The 19,566-nt window shown below is 39.8% G+C and overlaps 2 protein-coding genes and 1 long non-coding RNA gene across 3 annotated transcripts in view; 1 reads left to right on the top strand and 2 right to left on the bottom strand.

Moving 5' to 3' along the window:
- Window positions 1–278: 278 nt before the first annotated feature.
- LOC117240399 lies at window positions 279–916 on the bottom strand. The gene is made up of 2 exons (XR_004494676.1): window positions 681–916; window positions 279–608 (listed from the first exon to the last, which is right to left on the bottom strand). It is a non-coding gene; the product is annotated as an uncharacterized LOC117240399 (long non-coding RNA).
- Window positions 917–2,120: 1,204 nt separating this feature from the next.
- On the top strand, window positions 2,121–7,685 carry LOC117240395. The gene has a single exon (XM_033506424.1). The coding sequence runs from the start codon at window positions 2,155–2,157 to the stop codon at window positions 7,567–7,569; it is 5,415 nt and encodes a 1,804-aa protein (XP_033362315.1). The 5' UTR covers window positions 2,121–2,154; the 3' UTR covers window positions 7,570–7,685.
- A 627-nt stretch (window positions 7,686–8,312) lies between these two features.
- LOC117240397 overlaps window positions 8,313–19,566 on the bottom strand; it is a 42,812-nt gene continuing 31,558 nt past the window's right edge. The window contains 1 exon segment of the mRNA XM_033506436.1: window positions 8,313–14,716. Coding sequence (XP_033362327.1) covers window positions 14,260–14,716 — 457 coding nt within the window. The 3' untranslated portion in view covers window positions 8,313–14,259.

Below are 19,566 nucleotides of genomic sequence, written 5' to 3'. Positions count from 1 at the left end.
TGATAATACATGAACGAAACTTGCATAGACTAAAGATACCACGAGTCTCTGATATTATGAGGAGAAAGCGATGTCAGTCCAAGTTAGAGCAGTAGAGTAACCGCGTCACGATCTGCCAGAAAGATATTAATAAGCGCAATCGAATCAGCCAAACAGAAAAAAAGTAAACGATTCATCGAGTGTATCACGTATTTACGCGCGTTATAATGTGCTCCATGATGCACGTGTTCGTAGATGCGTCTATACGTACGCAAACTCGGGTGAGGGGATACATGATGTTACACGCACACATGATAAGTGGGTAAATGTAAAAAGAAAAAGACAAAAGATGGTATATATGTATATGTACGCTTCTTGAGTGAATGGAAGGGAGTCAGGATAATTATAGAGAAAGTCTAAACTGTTGTATCAAAGAATGATGGGGGAGAAGAAGGTAGAAAGAAAGGAAAAAAAGAATTAAAGAAAGAAAAAAGAAAGAAAAAAAAGAAAGAAAGAAAGGGAGGAAGAAAGAAGCAGATACGAATATGCACGTACGCGTGCGCGAGCACGAGCAAGCGACATACTGTGTATGTGCGTTTATATATGTATATACATATATATATATATATCTATATTTTTACTGTGTAGATATTTTTTGGTAACTTGTTACAATAATCCTATTAGATCAGTTAAGCGTATACATATTATATATATATATATATGTTGTAAATATAAAAAATATTATAGTTGAAAAGAAAGCTTCTGCCCATGAATCGCGATCCGAATATTTCGATCGGGATTTAAACGAATCAAAATAACAATTTTGTTCATCGATCTAAGTGAAACATTTCTGATGACGATTAAATTATAGGCTTATTCAATGACTCGCGAATTTATTCGTGTTTCTTTCTCTGTCTCTCTCTGTGCCTGTATACAAAATATCAATACGAATCCTATTCTATTCGTGATTAATCAACGATTGATGATTATGGCTGATAAATATGTACAACCTTGGTTTCCGTTGTCGATGATCTATAGGTCGTATGTACATAACGAAAAAAAAAAAGAATATATATATATATAAATATTATTATTGTCATAAGTATAATGATTATTATTATCATTATTACTATCATTATTATTAATTTTATTATTATTACTATTATGTCTTCAAGATTGTTCAATTGTGAAGGAGAACCGAGGACACTACGTCATTGCATGAATCCATGCAGCGTGTAACAATAAATACGAAAGCAAGTTGATCGATTTTACTTTGTACTTTATATTCTATATTTATAATATTTATTACGTTTTTTCATATGTTGATGTAATAAATTCCAGGTATATACTTTGCAACGGCCGCTTTTCTGCATCAATGACCTATAGTAAAGAAAAAAGAAATGAAAAAATAATTCATTGATATACTCCAATTCGCCATTGATATATTTCGTTCGAATTTATAAACGCAAGCAAATAATTTTGTACCTTTTCTATAGTATACGGAAGCTTCAAAGACTAGCAAATTTTATATTTGGAAATTTTTGGGTTTCATACGTTTTCTCACATTTTTATTTGTATTATATTATATGTTAAAATATTTCTCTATATTGTGTGTATTGTGCGCCTGTTCTTAGAAAGAAGCAGTAAGGTGCTTGTCAGGTAAGTCGAACACAAATAATTTTATACCACAAGATATATATATACTGTTTCGTAACGAATAAAGTATCCTCGAGATTGTGAAGCGACTAAGAAGACTTATAATAAATTTTATAAGACAATAGATCCTTCTTTTTGTCGTCTCTTATTCCTTATCGATTGACTATCGATATCAATTCCGATTTTCATCCCTTTTTTCATTCACGTTCTTCGTGACAGCAATCTTTTTCAGACATGTATAAGGAAAATTTTCAAGTAAAAATTTACAATAAACCTTCCACGTTCGTCGACTCATTCTGATTTGTTAAAGATGAATATTATTCGAAATTTATGCTAAAATTGGTCTTATATAAAGTAGTACTATCAGGCAAGTTACTCGTCATTTTCAATTTTCATCTCTTAATTATGTATTGGTTAGGAAAATTATCGTAGAAATTTCAACGAAATGCGAATATTATTTTAATAATAGAAAGAGAATTATTTTAATAAGTATTCCGATAAAATAAATTCAGAAACAACATGACGGACACGGCGGCAGAGAAGAAGGCAGGGATGAAGGGTGGACCGGGGACATCCGGCGAGGGTGACGCTCTTCCAAAAAAGAAAAAGCCAGCACGCTTCGATTTTGGCAGACGATGGCATAAATTCCGTGTTTTGACGCCGAACTCTGCGATCCTTCGTGGTTCTTACGCGATGAACGATCGCCACTTCAAATACAGAAGCCGTGGTCGTCAAGCTGCTCCAGCATCGATCGTAGCCATCGTCTATGGCCGTTTATTCGAGCCGAAAGAATGGGTGAAAGAATACGTAGACCAAGTGTTGGAATACGGAGACAAAGTGTTCCGTACCAGCGTAATGAGAAATCACGTAAAAGATAACGAATATATGAAAGCCAGTCTTGTCCATCCAGAATTCTACATTTCCAATTACAAAGTCTTAGTCTGCGTAGAAGAGACAGGAATTTATGGAAACTTGTTGAGTGAAGCTGTCGGTTGTCCAGACTTTGCGGATGGATTGCAAAAGTTCTTTCAGAATAATGACGCGGGAGTAATAACAGCTCAAGGAACATCTATGGCCATGTGGCGTCATCCTGAAATCGGTTTTTTATTCTTTGATCCAGCTCCCTGTGACGAGGAAGGTGTTCACCATCCAGATGGTGTAGCCTGTGTCATGAGATTCAAATGTCTGAACGATATTCGCGATCATTTCCTCAAGAGTATGGACCAGAGATACGATTCCAGATATTGCATCGACAAGGTGACTGTGTTGAAGGTCACAGAAGTAGGTCGTGGATATATTGATCGTTTACCGAGCAGCTTGTACGTCGATAGAAGCGTTTTAAGAACTATCAATCCTGTCGACATCGATGAGAATAAAATGGACTGCACCAAACCGGTACCAAAGGGACAGAAGAAGCAGGTTGTTGTAGCAGCTAAGATTCATAGAGAACCTTTACAAATTACCATTTCGAACTACAGTATTGATAAGCGTTTTGCAACAGATCCTCTCGTAGATCAGAATAAATTTGATACTGGTTACAGTTACGAGGACATGCACGTGAACGTACCATCGACGTTTAGGGAGCTTCCGGGTTCTATGGCGATTCTCCACGGGCTGACTCACGAGCACAGTGAGATGTACAAAGGCAAAGGAGCTCAGAATGTAGCAAACTGTGTTCTGGCTATCGCCATGAAGAAGGTTCACCCGGTAAAAACGTGGTTAAGGCCAAAGTTAGACGAAATATTGGCTTTGGGCGATATTTTGTACGCCGAGGTGAAGTCTGCCAAGCCAATGATGAAAAACATGACTGCTCCTGATTTGAACGATATCAAAATCGAATTAGAAGGGAGAAAATTGGTTATAGACGTAGATTTGATCACGGTCACTGGAACGATCTCTTCCAAGATACCAACTGTGTTGAATTTGAGACAAGCTTTGGAAGAATTCTTTCTGGTTAATACAGAAGGAGTAATTGAATCTTCTTCCATGTCCGTGGCGATTTGGAGTCAAGATGATTGTTTCTATATGTTTGATCCTCGCCAGTGTGACGTGATTGGTGTTAGGATTCGAGAGGAAAAGGGTGGGAAAGGCGCCAAGGCTGAGAATTCTCAAAAGAAAAAGGGCAACTGTTGTGTGATAAGATTCCCTACTACCGACGCGTTGGCTGCTTTATTTTTGAAAAATTTGGAACAGGCGAAGAAAAACGATCGTTTTACCATCAGACATATTACAATTCCAGATGACGTTCCTGGAACCAGACCGTGGCACGATTTCCAGCCGGGAACGCCAGGAGAAACGTGGGTTCTTCAGGGAACTATATCAAACGACGACGAAGGCTTTGAGGACGAAAGTAGAGGAATTCAGGGACTGGCTATGCCAGTGATAGCTTTAGTTGCTGCTAGGGAAACACCGCCCACGAAATGGACCAACGAGATCGTTGACACCGTAGTTAGAGAAGGAGACGCTTATTACAATTGGTGTAATCCGCTTATGGAAGTTGGTGAAGATGTTGAACGATATTTCTTCGTGCCAAATTTGAAGAAGAATCTGTACTTTAAAAATAGAAAGGTAAAAATTGATGTGGAAGAAGGAACTGTTGTTGGAGACTTGACTTCACCAGCCGATTCCGATGTTCCAAATTTGGTCTCAGCTTTAAACCAATTTTTCGAAGAGTATCAGTATGGAATCGTTGACGTGAAGAATATGAGCGTGGCCGTGTGGAAAGTTGAAGAAGAAGTAAAAGAAAAGGACGAAATGGTCCCACAGAACGTGTATTACTGTTTCGATCCTAATCCTCGAAACAAGCAGGGTTTATGGTTAATCGATGAAATGGAAGATGAAGAGAACGCAGCCTGTGTAATTCGAACTTTGGATCTGTCTGTTCTGGCGAGTATAATCGAAACGAATGCCGGCCAGGATTCAGAAACAAACAACGAATTCGCCATTCATAATATGAAAGTCGTTTCTATAGGTCAAGAAATGACCGAAGAAGAAGTTGAAGCAGACAAACAGATTCCAGTGAAGCCTGATTTGAACAATTATTTCAACATGGGTGACAATGGAGCTATCTTACTAGGGAGTTTTAATCAAGCTAACGAAGTGATGTTTAAAAGGCAAACTAGAGACAAACAGCAAGCTGGAAGTGCCTTGGCAACATTAGGAATGACCAAACTATATAATCCTCATTTATGGTACAGAGAAGTGGTGGACGATATTCTTAAAATAGGTGATAAGATTACTACAGACAATTTAGAGAATCTTCCAGAAGGAGCAGAGGAGGAAGAGACTCCAAGAACTTATCTTATCCCTAGTGAAATTAGCGAAGATTTCGCTGTTGGAGTGAATAGAATATACGTTAGTCTTGAAGAAGACACTGTTACTGGCAAGGTAACTGATCTACAGTCGCAATTGGAGACTTTCTTTGAAATGAACGCTATGGGAATATTTAGGCAAGATCACGTAATAATGCCTATTTGGAGAGAAGGCGAAGTATTCTTCACGATGGATCCTAAAGGAAGAGATACTCGAGGAGAGCCTCGCGAAAGAGACGGCACTGCTGCTGTAATGTGGTTCACTGACATAGAGTCACTCGCTAACGCAATTACAGCGGTTGCTACCGGTGAAGATTTCACTTTGGACGTGGTCAGCCTGGATAACGCATACGAGACACGCGTAGCTGAAGAAGAACGTCCAGCGAAGCCGAGTTCAGGAGACAATCCGTGGTATCATTTCCCTAAAATGACAGAAGGCGTATGGACCATCGATGGCACAATTGGTATGGACGATATGAAGTTCGAGAGAGTCAATCGAAACAACCAAACCGCTGCCATTGCTGTGATGGCCATTGTGTTTGCGAAAGTATATGAACCGAGATACTGGACGCAAGCTGTGCTCGATGAGGTTATAGTGACTGGAGACAAACTACACTCAAAATGTGTAGATAGACTTGGAGGGGGTACCATTCCAAGGATCAATGATATTATGACAGAGTTTTTCCTTTCGTCTCGTCGAATAAATTTAAGCATCAAAGACTGCGTCGAAGCTGGGAGTCTGACAGCCAAGCCACCTAAAGTTCAAGATTTAAAGACTGGGATAACTAACTTCTTCTCTAAGTACAAGTCAGGCGCGCTGACTATCAGTCCGAACAGAAATATTGCTCTTTGGAAATTCAACAACGATTACTATGCTTTGATACCAGATTGGACGACCACTTCAGACGAGACAGTACTAGTGAGACCCAAAGTGTTACGTTTTACTAACATTGCCACTCTTATAGAGTATCTTCAGAACTTCTTAGGAAGCGAAGGCGACTATGAAATGATTGCTATCGACGTGGTCAATTGGAACAAGCTTCCACCGTGGAAGTTCGACCCTAGTTCTGCTGTTCGTCCTTCGAATCTGCCACCTTTGAACGCTTACAGAAGAGTTCGTGGCGAAGCTCGAGCAATTTTAAGAGGAAGTTATCATCAAGGTGACGAGATCTTCCCTGAACAATTAAGAAACAAACAGGAAGCCGCGAATTGCGTCGTTGCTCTAGGGATGTCTGTAGTGAAGAACCCGGTCACTTGGACGAAGAAGACTATGGATGAAATTTTAGCCATGGGCATCAACGTTCACAGAGAAACGAAAAAAGCAAAGCCAACGATAATTCGTGTGAAACCGAAAGACATTATCAGAGTGTTCTACGTAGGAGTTAATATTTTGACAGCTGATATAGAGTCAGGAACAGTGGCTGGAATAGTCGCGATTCCTCCGCCGGATCCTGAGGACAAGAAGAAGAAGAAGGGAAAGCGAACGAGGCGAGCTAGAACTAGAAAAACCAGGAGTAGAAGACCTCAAAGGGTTCGAGCTCCACCTCCACCACCGATACTTCTCGAACAGGGTGTGCCTCTGTTCTTTGAGAAAAATCGTGCTGGAATCGTGGTGACTGATCGTGGAGCAGTGGCTATTTGGAAAGATATGGGCGTCTACTTTATGTACGATCCTCGTGCACGAAGCGATCAGGGTCTCCAAGATTTCTATGGTACCTCGTGCGTCATGTGGTTCGCTTGCTTAGAACCACTTTACGAGGTTTTATTCGCTAACATCGACGAACAGGAAAAGTATGGTCATTACGAGATCTGTAGAGTTATTATCAAGACCGCCATGATCGAACCTTTACCATGTCCAGCTGGTTTCAGACCATATTTCGACTGCACAGGCCCGCCAATTCCAGTAATTCCAATGGTAGGGGCGAAGAAGAATACTACGTTGGACGTGGAGACAGTTACAGAATATAATATCGTGGATGAAGAGCTCAGCGTTCTTCGTGGTACATTGCACATGCATCATAGAATTTGGAGTACGGATACAAGAGGCTTCCAAAGTACAGCAATCGCTGCCGTGGCTATTGTGGTTGGTCTTCTTCACGTGCCATCTACCTGGACACCTGAATTAATCGACGCTATTTTGAGATACGGAGATTTATTACATTCGGACAGTGTACGAGCCACACTTTCAGGGAACAGGAACTTATCTCCCAGTGAATTGTTGACTGTCTTCATTGTTGGGGATTTTAGAGCTACGATACATATTCATAATCATACTACAGCTGGATTGCTGCATACCTTTGATTTGTCTGAGTCTTTGGCCATGTTCTTCCGATCGAATTGTGCTGGGATTCTTCATACAAATAATATGGCGGTCGCAGTGATGCAGCATTATGGCAAGTTTTATCTATTTGATCCTTGCGCCAGAGATGATCAGGGAAGGCCCAGTTTCGATGGTGCGGCCTGTGTGATGAAGTGTGAAAATATTATGAACATGGCCAAGGTGTTTGTAACTAATTGCAACTTGAAGACACCGAACGTGTACACTTTGAACGCTGTGAATGTGCTGAGCTTGTACTTTTTCTCAGACGCAAAGACCCAATGTCCGCCCAAGTGTATTCAATGATGAGAATTACCTATTTTTGTCCTGTTTTTGGTTTTAAATGGAAAATTTGTTTAGCTATATCGTAATAAAGGTTCAGTCTTCTGTTCTTCACATTCATGTTTGGAATATGTTTTGAATAAATCGGATTAATTATTAATCCTTTACATTCGTGAAACATTTTATTAAGTTCTCTTTTATTTATTAATTCGATAATTTTATAAATTGAACACATTTATAAAATTCATATTTATGGTCCAAAAAAAAAAAAAAAGAAAGAAAATATCGTGCTATGGTAGCTAACAACGATGAGGTATTCTTTGAAGAAAAACAAGAATTTTCGGAAGACTAGTACTTTTTATTTAATTTTCATTCCATTCTTTGCTTCTTCTTTCCTGGTTTTCCACCAACTGTTCAATAATATAATCGAAAACGAAGTTTCATCGCAGTTCAATGCGAGCATCGGTCTAGAGAAACCGGTACGCCTCGCTTATCCTTGAAACTCCAAGATAGAACCGATAATTTCTCTAGAATCGTATCAAAGTTGTATCCCGTTACGTGTTAAACCGTTCTTTGTCCAAAAAATCAATCAAGCCGTGTAACGTCATTTCAAAACCACTCTCGATCAGAAACACGATTAGTATGTAATTACATACTTGGAAACATTTTCCCAAGCGAGACACTTGCGTCTTTAGCAGCCACACTGACTTGGACGCGAAGAACGGGCAAGCAAAGGTGAAAACAGACAATAAATCGACGCGGTCGACAACATTCTCAAATTGCTAATTTTATTTATAGGTTTCTTTATGACACAAATCACTTTTAGCATCTACAATGAGTAGGAGTACAGGCTATACGAGAATGAATTTGATACAGATCACTTATTTAGTGTAAATACAATGTATCCTCTTCAATTACACGCTATATAAACTAGATACTTAGAAAACACTGTACAACGCAGCTGAGAACTGTCGGTGATACTTTACAATATGTTACAAGCACTCCTTGAAGCGAGACGAGCCTAACCGCGCCTGAACTTTCTTCCTTTTCCTCGCCATGAAAAAGAAGAAACACGATTCATAATCGCTAGCAGTTAGGGCGTTCCCGAGTGACTTTTCGTATGACGTTTCTCACGTGGTCTGTAGGCCGTGTTTACAAGCGGATCCCGGAAGCTATTCCACATTTATCACGCTCCTATCTAACATTCTTTCGTTTCACGAACACGTTCTCTCCATCTCCTCCTTATTTTTTTCTTAAAATGTTACCTATGAGGGATAGCTTCCTCGTCCCTGACCACTCGTGGGGGTCACGACGGACCCTCGTGACGTCGTCTCGTTCCTCGCAAAGTGAATTAACGCCGAGTTTCGAGGGCAGAATTCGAATGAACGACAGACTCGCGGGTTTTGATTCGGTAAAAATAATCGTCCTGACTGTCCACCCGTTTTTCCCATCGATTCGCCTGTTTACCACGAGTAAAACTGACTTCAAATTGCGCACAATGTATTCATGGTAGATCTTTTTCGATAGATTATTTATGGTATCACCATAGAGAGAACGAATAAACGGATCATGGAACGAATGCGCGGTAGTCAGGACGATATTATGGACAATGTGTCGCGGTTACAAGTGTAATTCTCTCGTCGTTCAACGAGGAAATGCGTTTAAATGCTTTTCTATCTGCCGTTGAAAACGAGCGTCTACACGTTCATGGATGATCTCTGCCCCCGTAACTCGGTTTTTCGCGCACACCAGTCATCGTCTCATGCACACACGCACGCATACATACACGCGATATACACACGGAATAATACATCACACGGATTAACGAGTCTTTTTCTTTGTGGCTAACGTCTGTCAGTACAATCGGTAGTCCTTTTCTTGCTCGCTCGCGATAGCTTTCTCTCTTTCTTTCTTTCTCGCGATCGTTCCGTGAACCGCTGGTCGTCCTTGCCCGTACTTGTTCGTTTGAAGCCTCGTCCGCTCGATCGTATCTCGATACGCGATTCAAACCGTTTTCTAGCTGTCGATTCTATTGTTCTCTTAGCCTCCAAGTATGTTCGACATAAATATTGAATTCTTTTTTTTTTTTGACAAAATTGAAAATCCGAAGATCATTCCTTTCATTCCATAGGATTGAAATATTGATACTTAATACTCAAAGAATATAAATTACAAGATATCTCTGTTTCTGAAAATTGAATACAAGATCTCTATGTTTTGAGGATAGTACGACTCTTTGCGATCGAAATTTATGATATCTCTAGGGAAGCATGCTTTTGACTGTCTTGATTATTCGTACGTAATACGGTAAGCTTTTGTCATTTATTGCGATCAAATTTGAGAATTTATTTGAGAATTTGAAAACTATTCAGTGAGAAGAGAAATTGCGCGAACATACGTCTACATTTTTCAACACTTATTTCATTTACGTATCGTCATGTACAAACGCAATATATTTATCGCAACCACTACTTTTTAATATCCAGTTTAAAATGAGAAACGGTAATCGATCTTCACTGTCCGGTTTCAGCACGAACCAGCTATATAAAGATTTAATCGGTAAATATCATCGAAAGAGATTCGTGTTCAAAATCTCACGATGGTTCGTCGAACTATGCAAAACCTTGGATCAGCCTCTAGGAATATTAGACAGCATTTATCAATTTACAGAGCACGGTAGCCGAGGATCGTGGCTGGATCTCGAAGAGTCTTCATGATTCGTGACGCTAGAATGTAAGGATCGCGTGCAGAGGCGTTCGCGATCGAGTGGGAACGAGGCAATGAAGGGAGAGAAGAAATCGGTGGCCGAGGTAAAAACACGGCAAAAGAACCAAGAGGCGCAGACCCGTGGTGAACGCAGAAACAACCGTTTCGTACACGACTGACAGAGGCTTCTAGAGGTTCGAAAACGGATCGTAAATCGTAAAAAAGTATTGTATTATCGTTATAATATTGGCATGATGTCGTTATGGCACGTTTCAAGTTTAAATGTTCGGTCGACGCGTATTACAAGCTTTTTATCTTACGTTCTCGCTATACAGGCATTAATTGTGGTCGCTTCAGTCAAGATTTTTATCGAGAAGAAAAACGTGGAAATAGAGAAGAACATATACATGTATAAAAAAAAAAAAGAAAAAGGAAGAAACAAAATGAGGTACAGTGAAGAAAGGAAAAGAAAGAAAGGAAAAATGTTCCTTTTAACGTTGCTTTTCGTTTTACGCATACGTACACACACATACACTTTCATTCTCTCTCTCTCTTTATCGCGCACTTTTTCTTATTTTCCTTTTAAAACATACGCTCGCGAGACTTCGACATAACGCATCTCTTTTTTTTCTTCCTCGTCTACGTCTTCTTTCTCTTCTTCTTCTTCTTCTTCGTCTTCTTCATCGTTACAGTCCTCCATTGCACATTCCCATTAGACGTAACAAATGCACCTTTAAACAAACGTATCTATATCTTATGTACATAAGAGCTGCACCGCTAATGAAAACGCACGAGAGAAAAAAAGGGGAAAAAGAAACAAATGTTCGATAGTTTTCCGGGAGTGCAATTTCTCTCTTATTCGGCGCGTGCTTCATTTCTTCGTTTCATCCTTTTCGTTTTTATCTCGTCACATCTGATTTTCTTCTTACATTTTTATCTAAACTCCTTTTATAAGAAATATGAAAGAGATTACACCGAGGATTCGATATTTCCAGGCTACATGGTGTACGATAAAGAGAACAATGGAAATATCTTTGAATAGCTTCCGGAGATTAATAATTTCGCAGAATTGTTGATTAATTTATTGAAATTGAATCAAGGTTGTTCAAATTAAAATAACATTTAAAATGTTGATTGTAAAGTTGAACGAACAGAAAAGGGATCTTTAATTCATGATCATTGTAAATAAAACCAAATCACAACCAGCTTTATCGAAAAGATAAAAGTAAAAAAAAAAGAGACCTATGAAAACGCAAACGTAACATTGTGCAACGGTCAGCCTCTTTCTCTTGCACCCGAATAACGATGATCGTCGGTGAATCTCGATTACAATACGGAAAAGTACAGAAACAAAATGACGATATAAAACGAGATATACAAACATGTCGTCGCGATGTGTGCAGAGACGTATATGAAATTCACGAATCGGTTCGCGCCATTATTTCACAGTAACAAGGATTCAAAGAGAAACGCAAAAGCCCGATTAAAAGAAAGAAGAAAAAAAAGGAATAATACAGAAAAAATATTTGAAAACACGAAAAAAAGAAAAACGGTCGCTCGATCGGCTAAAATATTTTTCTTTCTCTTTTAATCGTTCCGCTATACAACAACAATGGACATCGCCGCTTAATTACACATAAAAACAACACGTCATTAAAATAATGAGGCAAAAGAAAGCACAGCGGAAACTCATCGTTCCAACCATCCGGATGAACAAACATTTAATCATACTATAATTACAATCATTAAATAATATCGATGAATTTTCGTAATTTCCATTGTCCATGTATTTAGAAATTTTCTAAACAAACTTTTCTTTAATAGAACGCTTCCTCTTCTATGCAAGAATAGATCGGAGAAAGATCTTCGATCTCTGTCCATTTGAAAATTAAAAAGTGGGAGACAAGAAAAGAAATAAACGAAAATAAAAAATAAGAGAAATAAAATTATAATTTGCTTTTTACAGAAAATTTTCTTCGTTCCAATGAGGTATGTCGCGAAGAATCAAGTTTGATTAATTTCGTAATTTCCTACGGAGGCGACGCGACTCCTGGCGCGGAAGATCATAAGACAAAAATCAAGAAAAGAAAGATAAAATAAAAAGAAAAATCGAATATAAGCGAAGAGTAAGAGGAACGGATTGGTCAGGGGAAGAAGCGAACGCGCGAAGAAACGATCTTCGCTCGATCAGGACGACGCTTGATAAATAATGCAACGCGTCTGCGTGTATCTTTGTCCCCTTCTGGCTCGATCGTGAACGATCGTGAACGATCAATGAGGAACGGAGACGAGCACAAGGCTACCCTCGGACACGTTTTAATGGAAGCTCTGGTTCACGCGTTCGACGCCAGAACAGTCTCATAGTTATTGTCTTGGTCGATTAACAGCTCTAAAGCACGCGCTGGCTTGTGCTCGGCTTTGTTCGCTCGTAATCTTTCATTTCTTTATATACTTTTATCTTTCTGTATAATTTAGTTCCTTGAATTTAATATTATTCTAACAGGAACGTAAATATAGAAGATTGATATTGTTATCGAAAAGCGAAACAGATCGTTCACGAAGGAGAATCTTCGTTTAATTGTCAAGTTGAGTTAAGATTCCTGAGACTTTTTAAAGTTCTCTAAATAATTGATTATCATTATTATGCAATGGAGATCGACCGAGAAAAGTAAATTAGAGAATCATACGTAGACGAATTCAATTTTCCACCTGCCAATCCACAAGAAACTATAAAAAGGGATGGTTGGACCGGAAAAGAATGGAGTGAAGTATTCATAGATTTATATATAAAAAAAAAGAAAAAAGGGGGAACTTAAAAGATGAACGATTTCCCGGTTAAAAATAAGGAGAGAAAAGAGATCTTACACGCTAATCAATCGCACAGTGTGTGTGTGTATAGACTTTTAAAAAAATAACAAATTACATACAGAAGAATAGGTATTTTGATACCGTGAGGTTGAATAAAATCAATGATGAGAAAACTGTCCCGCTCTCTTGACTCATCATCATCATCTATTCCTCTTGTTCTCTTCTCTTACTGTTCTTCGTCATCCTTTCATCGTACTTTCATTCTACCTTGCATACGCGATACATACATATCTTCAAACTTCCCTTTCGTTCTTTCTTGCTCGCTCGTTTAACCTTTAGTTATACGTCTGCGGTATAATTATTTTATAGAATATAGTACCTGGCACAGGAACATGACCTCTCAGTCATTGGCATCACAACGTAACAAGGACTACAAGCTGTGTCACGCGCACTTTTATCGCCACCCTGTATTCTCCTTTCACGCATATCTCACTCCTTTTTTCTCTCGCACCCGTTCATACATACCAATCCTCTGATCCATTCTGCCTCTCACTCTTTGAAACACGCTAGCAATCTCTCTCTCTCTCTCTCTCTCTCGAGTGGGTGACTACAGCCAGACACTTGGTCCTGAGTATTTCTGTATCGTATTTTTCTCAAAATTCTCAATCGTTTGTTCGCATTGTCCGTCAGTTCGTTCACACCATCATCGTTACACATGTAAACGTCTCACATTGCCCAGTTTCCATGGAACTGGGCGAAGCCCCGGGCGAACGAACATCTCGAGGCTGAACGCTATTCCCCAGAAAAAGCTCCAGCTTCCTCCCTGTCGCCGATCAAACCATCCTTCCTCCATCATCGAAGACGATCCTCCTCCAACCTGACACTCCTCCGCTTCGACTTGCAACCTCCTATCCGATCAGGCCAAGTACAAAGCGCACCTTCTCTAAACACCTCCAACATCCTTCGTAACCTGGATTCTTGTTTGCCGAGGATCCCAACGAAGAAAACCATCAGAGGTGATCTCGATAAGAGGCAGCACACCGCCGCTTTCTCCGTGCTCGTGCTCGCCCAGATCGCGACAGTAATAATCGTCCACATCGTCCAGCACCTCGTTTGTTCAACACGTACACGGACCCTGTTGTCGAGGACACACGCAATGACGGTGCCAGCAACAGACTTGTCACGTGGTTCCGGCCGGGGCTACGTAACACTGATCGCCGGGTTGGACGTGCCCGACGGCGCCGACACCACTTCACTCTTTATACACTGTCCGGTCAGTTGGTTCACGCTAAGGGGATTGTTGATATCGTGGGGATTGGTACCGACCGGGTTACGGTGCGGCGGCGGCGGTTGCGCCGGCTGATTGTGCGTCTGGCTGCTATGGTTGGACAGAGGCGGTGGCGGCACCGGGGGCGTCAAGGGGCAGGGACACGGGCTGGCTAGGCTCGAGGGCGACGGTAACACCAGTGACGGGCTAGCCAGACTAGACAACGCAGACAAACCCCCGGGACTGCTCAGAGACTCGTCATCTTCGGGAGTGCCTGCCTCCCCCACGCTGCCAAGGTTGTCCTCTGAATGATCGTCCTCGCCTTCGCCGTCCGCTTCGCCGTCGCCGTCTCCTCCCTCCCCCATGTATCTGATACATTTCTTCTTACGTCTGCGAACAAGCAGTCGGAGATTAGTTTTACGTGTTCTGCAAGCTTTTCTGGGGTGGGCGGTGGTGTGGTTATACGTAAAATAAAGGTAGCTTCGAAGGTTGCTCGATTTTTGTGTTTGGTTAGTTGTTGGTTTTTAAATTTCTCCGTTTTGTCTGTTTAGATGAATGGGTTTCTTTCTTTGTTGTCGCAGCGACGTTCGAAGCTTACCATGGAAGGTTACATCCAATATTATTATACCAACTAAAAGAACATGCGTCACTCGTGGTCGTAGCAGGACTAACCGCGCAGGCATCTCGATTACTGGCGTTCGATGAGATATCTCTTTATCTCTTCCTTTCGTTTGGATTTTTATAGAAGCTTAAATTTTGCGCTTCGGCTCTTAACGCCTTGGAAAGCTTGCAATTTTTAACGCGTTCGTTGCCGAGTCTTCGGCATGATGTGTCACGAAAATACGTCACGAATTTCTCAAGTTACAGAAACATGAATATGCTCGGCAAAGAGCGTATTCGAAATTAAAAGCATTGCTTTGTAGACAACTGACTAGCTAGTTATTCCACAAATAATACTATTTTAAACAACACGTTGACCGAGATCTCTGCGCGGCCAGCATTGGTAATTGATTGTTCGACACGGAATCACTCGCTGCAAATGCCATGCTCAAAAAGTTCAGACACGTAACAAGCAAATAACTGTGGTGTAATAAATGTATACGTGAAAAACGAAAGTCTCAACAAAAAAAATTCAATTGCCAAATGGGCATAAGGGTAGGGCAAGGTGGGGTTGTCGGGAAGGGGGATGAGAACGCAGTTTTAATCCGCAGGCGAGAACTACGTGTCCCGAGCAGCGTTGTAACGCTGTTTTCTATGGCGTCGTCTAGAAATCGATCACGGAATCAACCTTGCAAAAGAAAAAAAAAAAAAAAAAGATAGCTCACGGGATGATCTACTCTCTTTCTCTTGTATCTTTTTCACACTTTTCCCGAAGAAGAAATCGCGAAAGTGCCCGCGTGAATCGATGTGATCAATGTTACGTGGAACTTGGAACTTTCATCAACGAAATGGCACGCTCTCTTCCTCTCTTTCTCGATCGATCATAGCAAAATCTTTTCCCTTTGGCCTTCTTTTTTCTTTATTCCGTTTCATATCGAAGAAAATCAACGGAAATGAAAATGGAAACGAACAGAAAGAAAAAAGAGAGACGATAACCGGTTCTAAGTATTATTTCGATCGCGAGAAATCTTTTCTTTCATTTTTTCCACACATTGATTTTTACATTATTTGAATTATTAATCGCGATTTATAAGTACGAAACGAAAAGGACATATTATGTATCTTTATCTATTTTGCTACTGCAAAGTTCCCGAAAAGTGAGCCCGACCGACCTCGTGTGCTAACTGCATCGCAGTCGAGACATTTATCGCTCTGCCATTGGCTCTCATTATTCATCTCTTAGCCAGTTAATTCTTTTTTTTCTTTCGTGTGTTCATTATGTGAACGATAATCACGGTTGTTGGGGCAGGACGTCAACTGTACGCAGGCACGACTAGATTCAAAAAGCGTTAGAGATCGAACCTCTCTACATTTCGATCGTTATTCACCCGTACTATCATCCAGCTGCTTAATTAAACAAATAATTTAATTTTCTGGATAAGGAATTTCAAGTAAAATTTGTTATCTCGATCGTTCAGTAAAGAATAAGCCTTCCGCTTATACGACTTTAGCTATTCTGTCACTATGTTTCTTGTATCTTCGCTTCGTGCTGGCTTCAGCCTACGTATTGTTTCAAAGACCATTTGAAAGAAAGTTGAAGCACGTGGCAAGTGGTCTTGAGCGGCCAATTAATTTTGAGCGAACAATAGGAAGAATGTAGTGTGTTCTAAAAAAGAAGATCCAAAACTTTAAAACTTTTCATGCTATGTATATGCGTTAAAGTTTTTAAAATATTTAGTTTTTTTATTGTCACATTTAATATTTTTATTATGTCAGCTATGTAATAAATTTTCAGATGAACAGAAAAGCAGAAAAATATAATTTCAATGAAGTTCGATACATCGATACATTAATTCTAACTTCAGAAAAAGGACAGGAGCGGAAATAAAAACTCTAAAATTTTCTTGATAATTCTACCGTTAAATGGACACAGATCACAGTTTTTTCATTTTATTCGCTTTTCTAATTTGCTTAAATCCTTCTTAATTCCAAATATTCTTCCGGCTTGGATGCGTCAATACACCGAGTTTATTTTTGAATTGAATAAAAAAGTTGTTTTTCCAATACAAAGAGATAACAGCTGGATGTAGAAGCACGTACCGAGAGTAAAACACGTTCGAACTCCAATCCAAGTTTCTACGAAGCGAAAGAGATCGCGCCGTAAATTCGAGATCATAGTACGAGCTTGCTCGAGACTTGGTCTGATCACCGAGCGTCCCGTTCTACTGAAGGGGACAGACGGCGGCCGCCTCGAGTCGGATAACGACGCGGCTGTGACACGATTATTTAAAATGCAACAATTATAATATCTTACGACATTACATAAAATAAACAGCAGATGAAAACTAAAATAAAACAGAGAGAACAAAAAACGTCAAAGGTAAAGAAACAAATATTACAAAAAATCGAGAAAACAGGAGATAAAAATTGGAATAAGACGAAACCATGTGTATAATACGTACTAGTAAACGAAAATGACCAAAAAAAAAAAAAAAAAATAAATTAAAAAACGAAGAAGATCCAACACATCCGTTACCAACACATTAATTGACGTAATAATTACCGTACACGAACTGTCATGCCATTAAAATCAGATTTATAATAAATATAAGTAATATATATATATACATATATATATATATATATTATATGTATGTATATTGTATACTTCTCTATAGCCAAACGTTCCGAACCGAACAACATAACAATTAAACGAAAAGAATGTTTGTTGTAAACAGAGAATAATAATAATATATATTTTGGTTACACGTAGTGGACGTACGTAACAACGTATATATTTATATATATAAACAGAGACGGTATATATATATAATATATACATATAGATGTATTATATGTATTACAGACCAGCCATGCTAAGGGCAACACTGAGTAAAGTCCAACTAAACGAGGGTAAATCAAATGTAACAATAATAAGCTGCAAAGAGCCACAACAATGAGAAACAATGCGAGCATTAGAGCTTAGCTGCGCCGCTCACTATGCCAGCCAGCCAGCTCGTGTTCAACACTTGTCACCCTTTCCTTTCTCTCTACCCAATAAATCCAAAAATTATTATATATTCAAATTGCTAGTGCACACAGAAAAGATGAATTACCCGAGTACAAATTGGGAGATAAAAAAACTAAAAAGAAATACGTCAAAAATAGTAGTACATTCAATAACGACAGTACACTCTGTAAAAAGTATCTGTAAACTACGATACTACTATAGTTTTTATTCTCTATTCTACTTTTTTTATCTTCCTTTTTTCTTTTTCCTTTTTTAATTTTGTGTTTCCACATTTTTGGATTATTTCACACAATTTTTTCGGGCAACGAGGAGAGTTGGCTGAGCATAGCGAGGGCCAGCTACGCCCATAGGTTTAAGTCGGGACTGACCACTGTTTAAGAAGAAGTGTTGCAGTAGAAGGGAGGCGATAGGCTTGACTAGAGATTAACATAAGTGGGTTCTTGCTGAGGCGAGGAGGCATTGGAGGCAGTGTTGGTGTTTGGAGGGGCAGACGCTGCCCCTACTGTCCCTCCACCGCCTCCAGCCCCGACCCCTGCCCCCGCGCTACTTCCCACACCGTGATGGATTATGCTCGCGTGGATGCCCATCCCCGCTCCATGCTCCACTGGGCTGCCAAAACCAACCACCAGCCATTAAAGGGGCGCTCGTCGTCGCATCGACGTTATCACTTTAATCCCACCTTAATCCCACACCGTATCGTCGTCACCCACACGCATCGGCCCGAGTCCGTCGACACGCGAGAAACCTGTCTGCGCGAGCGGACTCGCGGCTTACTCGCTCTTTTTTCTTTTTCTTTTTCTGTTCTTTTCTCTTTTTTTTTTCTTTTTTTCCGTTCTTTTAACCCTGTTTTTCCTCGCGATTTACACGCTTTTCCGTTTTACACGCTTGTACGATTAATTATCAAACTATTGGACCGCGAATAACACGATGGATGATCGGACGATTGTTTCCTGTTCGAGGTACCAGAATTCTTGTAACTTTTTGATGTACTTTGGTATTTGTTTATTGGCGAATTTGGTAAATTTAAAGCGATAAATTACTGATAAATTCGTATAAAGTTGGATTACTTTGGCGCCTCGAGGGATAATCATCCGTAAAGAATGGAATATTCGTCTGACGCGAAACGAGGCGAACGTGTCAGCGATTCTGGTCTATCTGATCAGAAAATATGTCTCCCAAGTTGGTCCATGCTTATGAAGCTTCCACTAGGCCGCCACTGTGTCGAAGATGCTATCGACGATGTACTCTATAGGTATGTGTGTTAAAAATATTTTGTGGTTTGATAGCTACAGTGGAGACGAACAATACCATGATCGAATGGAATGTCCGAGAGCCAAGTGCTGTTTGACAAAACTACAATTTTTATTTCATTTCTATACGTCTGTTATAATATGAAGATGATACAGGAAAAACATGACAAGCCCAATTTGCTTGATTCTATATTTCTTTGCCAAGTTTTATACAAAACCAACGATATAATTGATGTTATAGCCAGACTGGATTTTTTTGCATCTATAGGAAATTTGGAGGTGGAAAAATGCGTAGAAAGCACATGGTATACAGAATCGTATAAAATATCTAAACTATAGTATCCGTTACGATATCTGGT

Source organism: Bombus vosnesenskii, unplaced genomic scaffold (genome assembly GCF_011952255.1).
Source record: "Bombus vosnesenskii isolate JDL3184/JDL3185 unplaced genomic scaffold, Bvos_JDL3184-5_v1.1 scf7180000014621, whole genome shotgun sequence".
NCBI lineage: Eukaryota > Metazoa > Arthropoda > Insecta > Hymenoptera > Apidae > Bombus > Bombus vosnesenskii.
The sequence above is the reverse complement of the archived record's forward strand: the minus strand, read 5'-3'. Positions and strand labels throughout refer to the sequence as shown.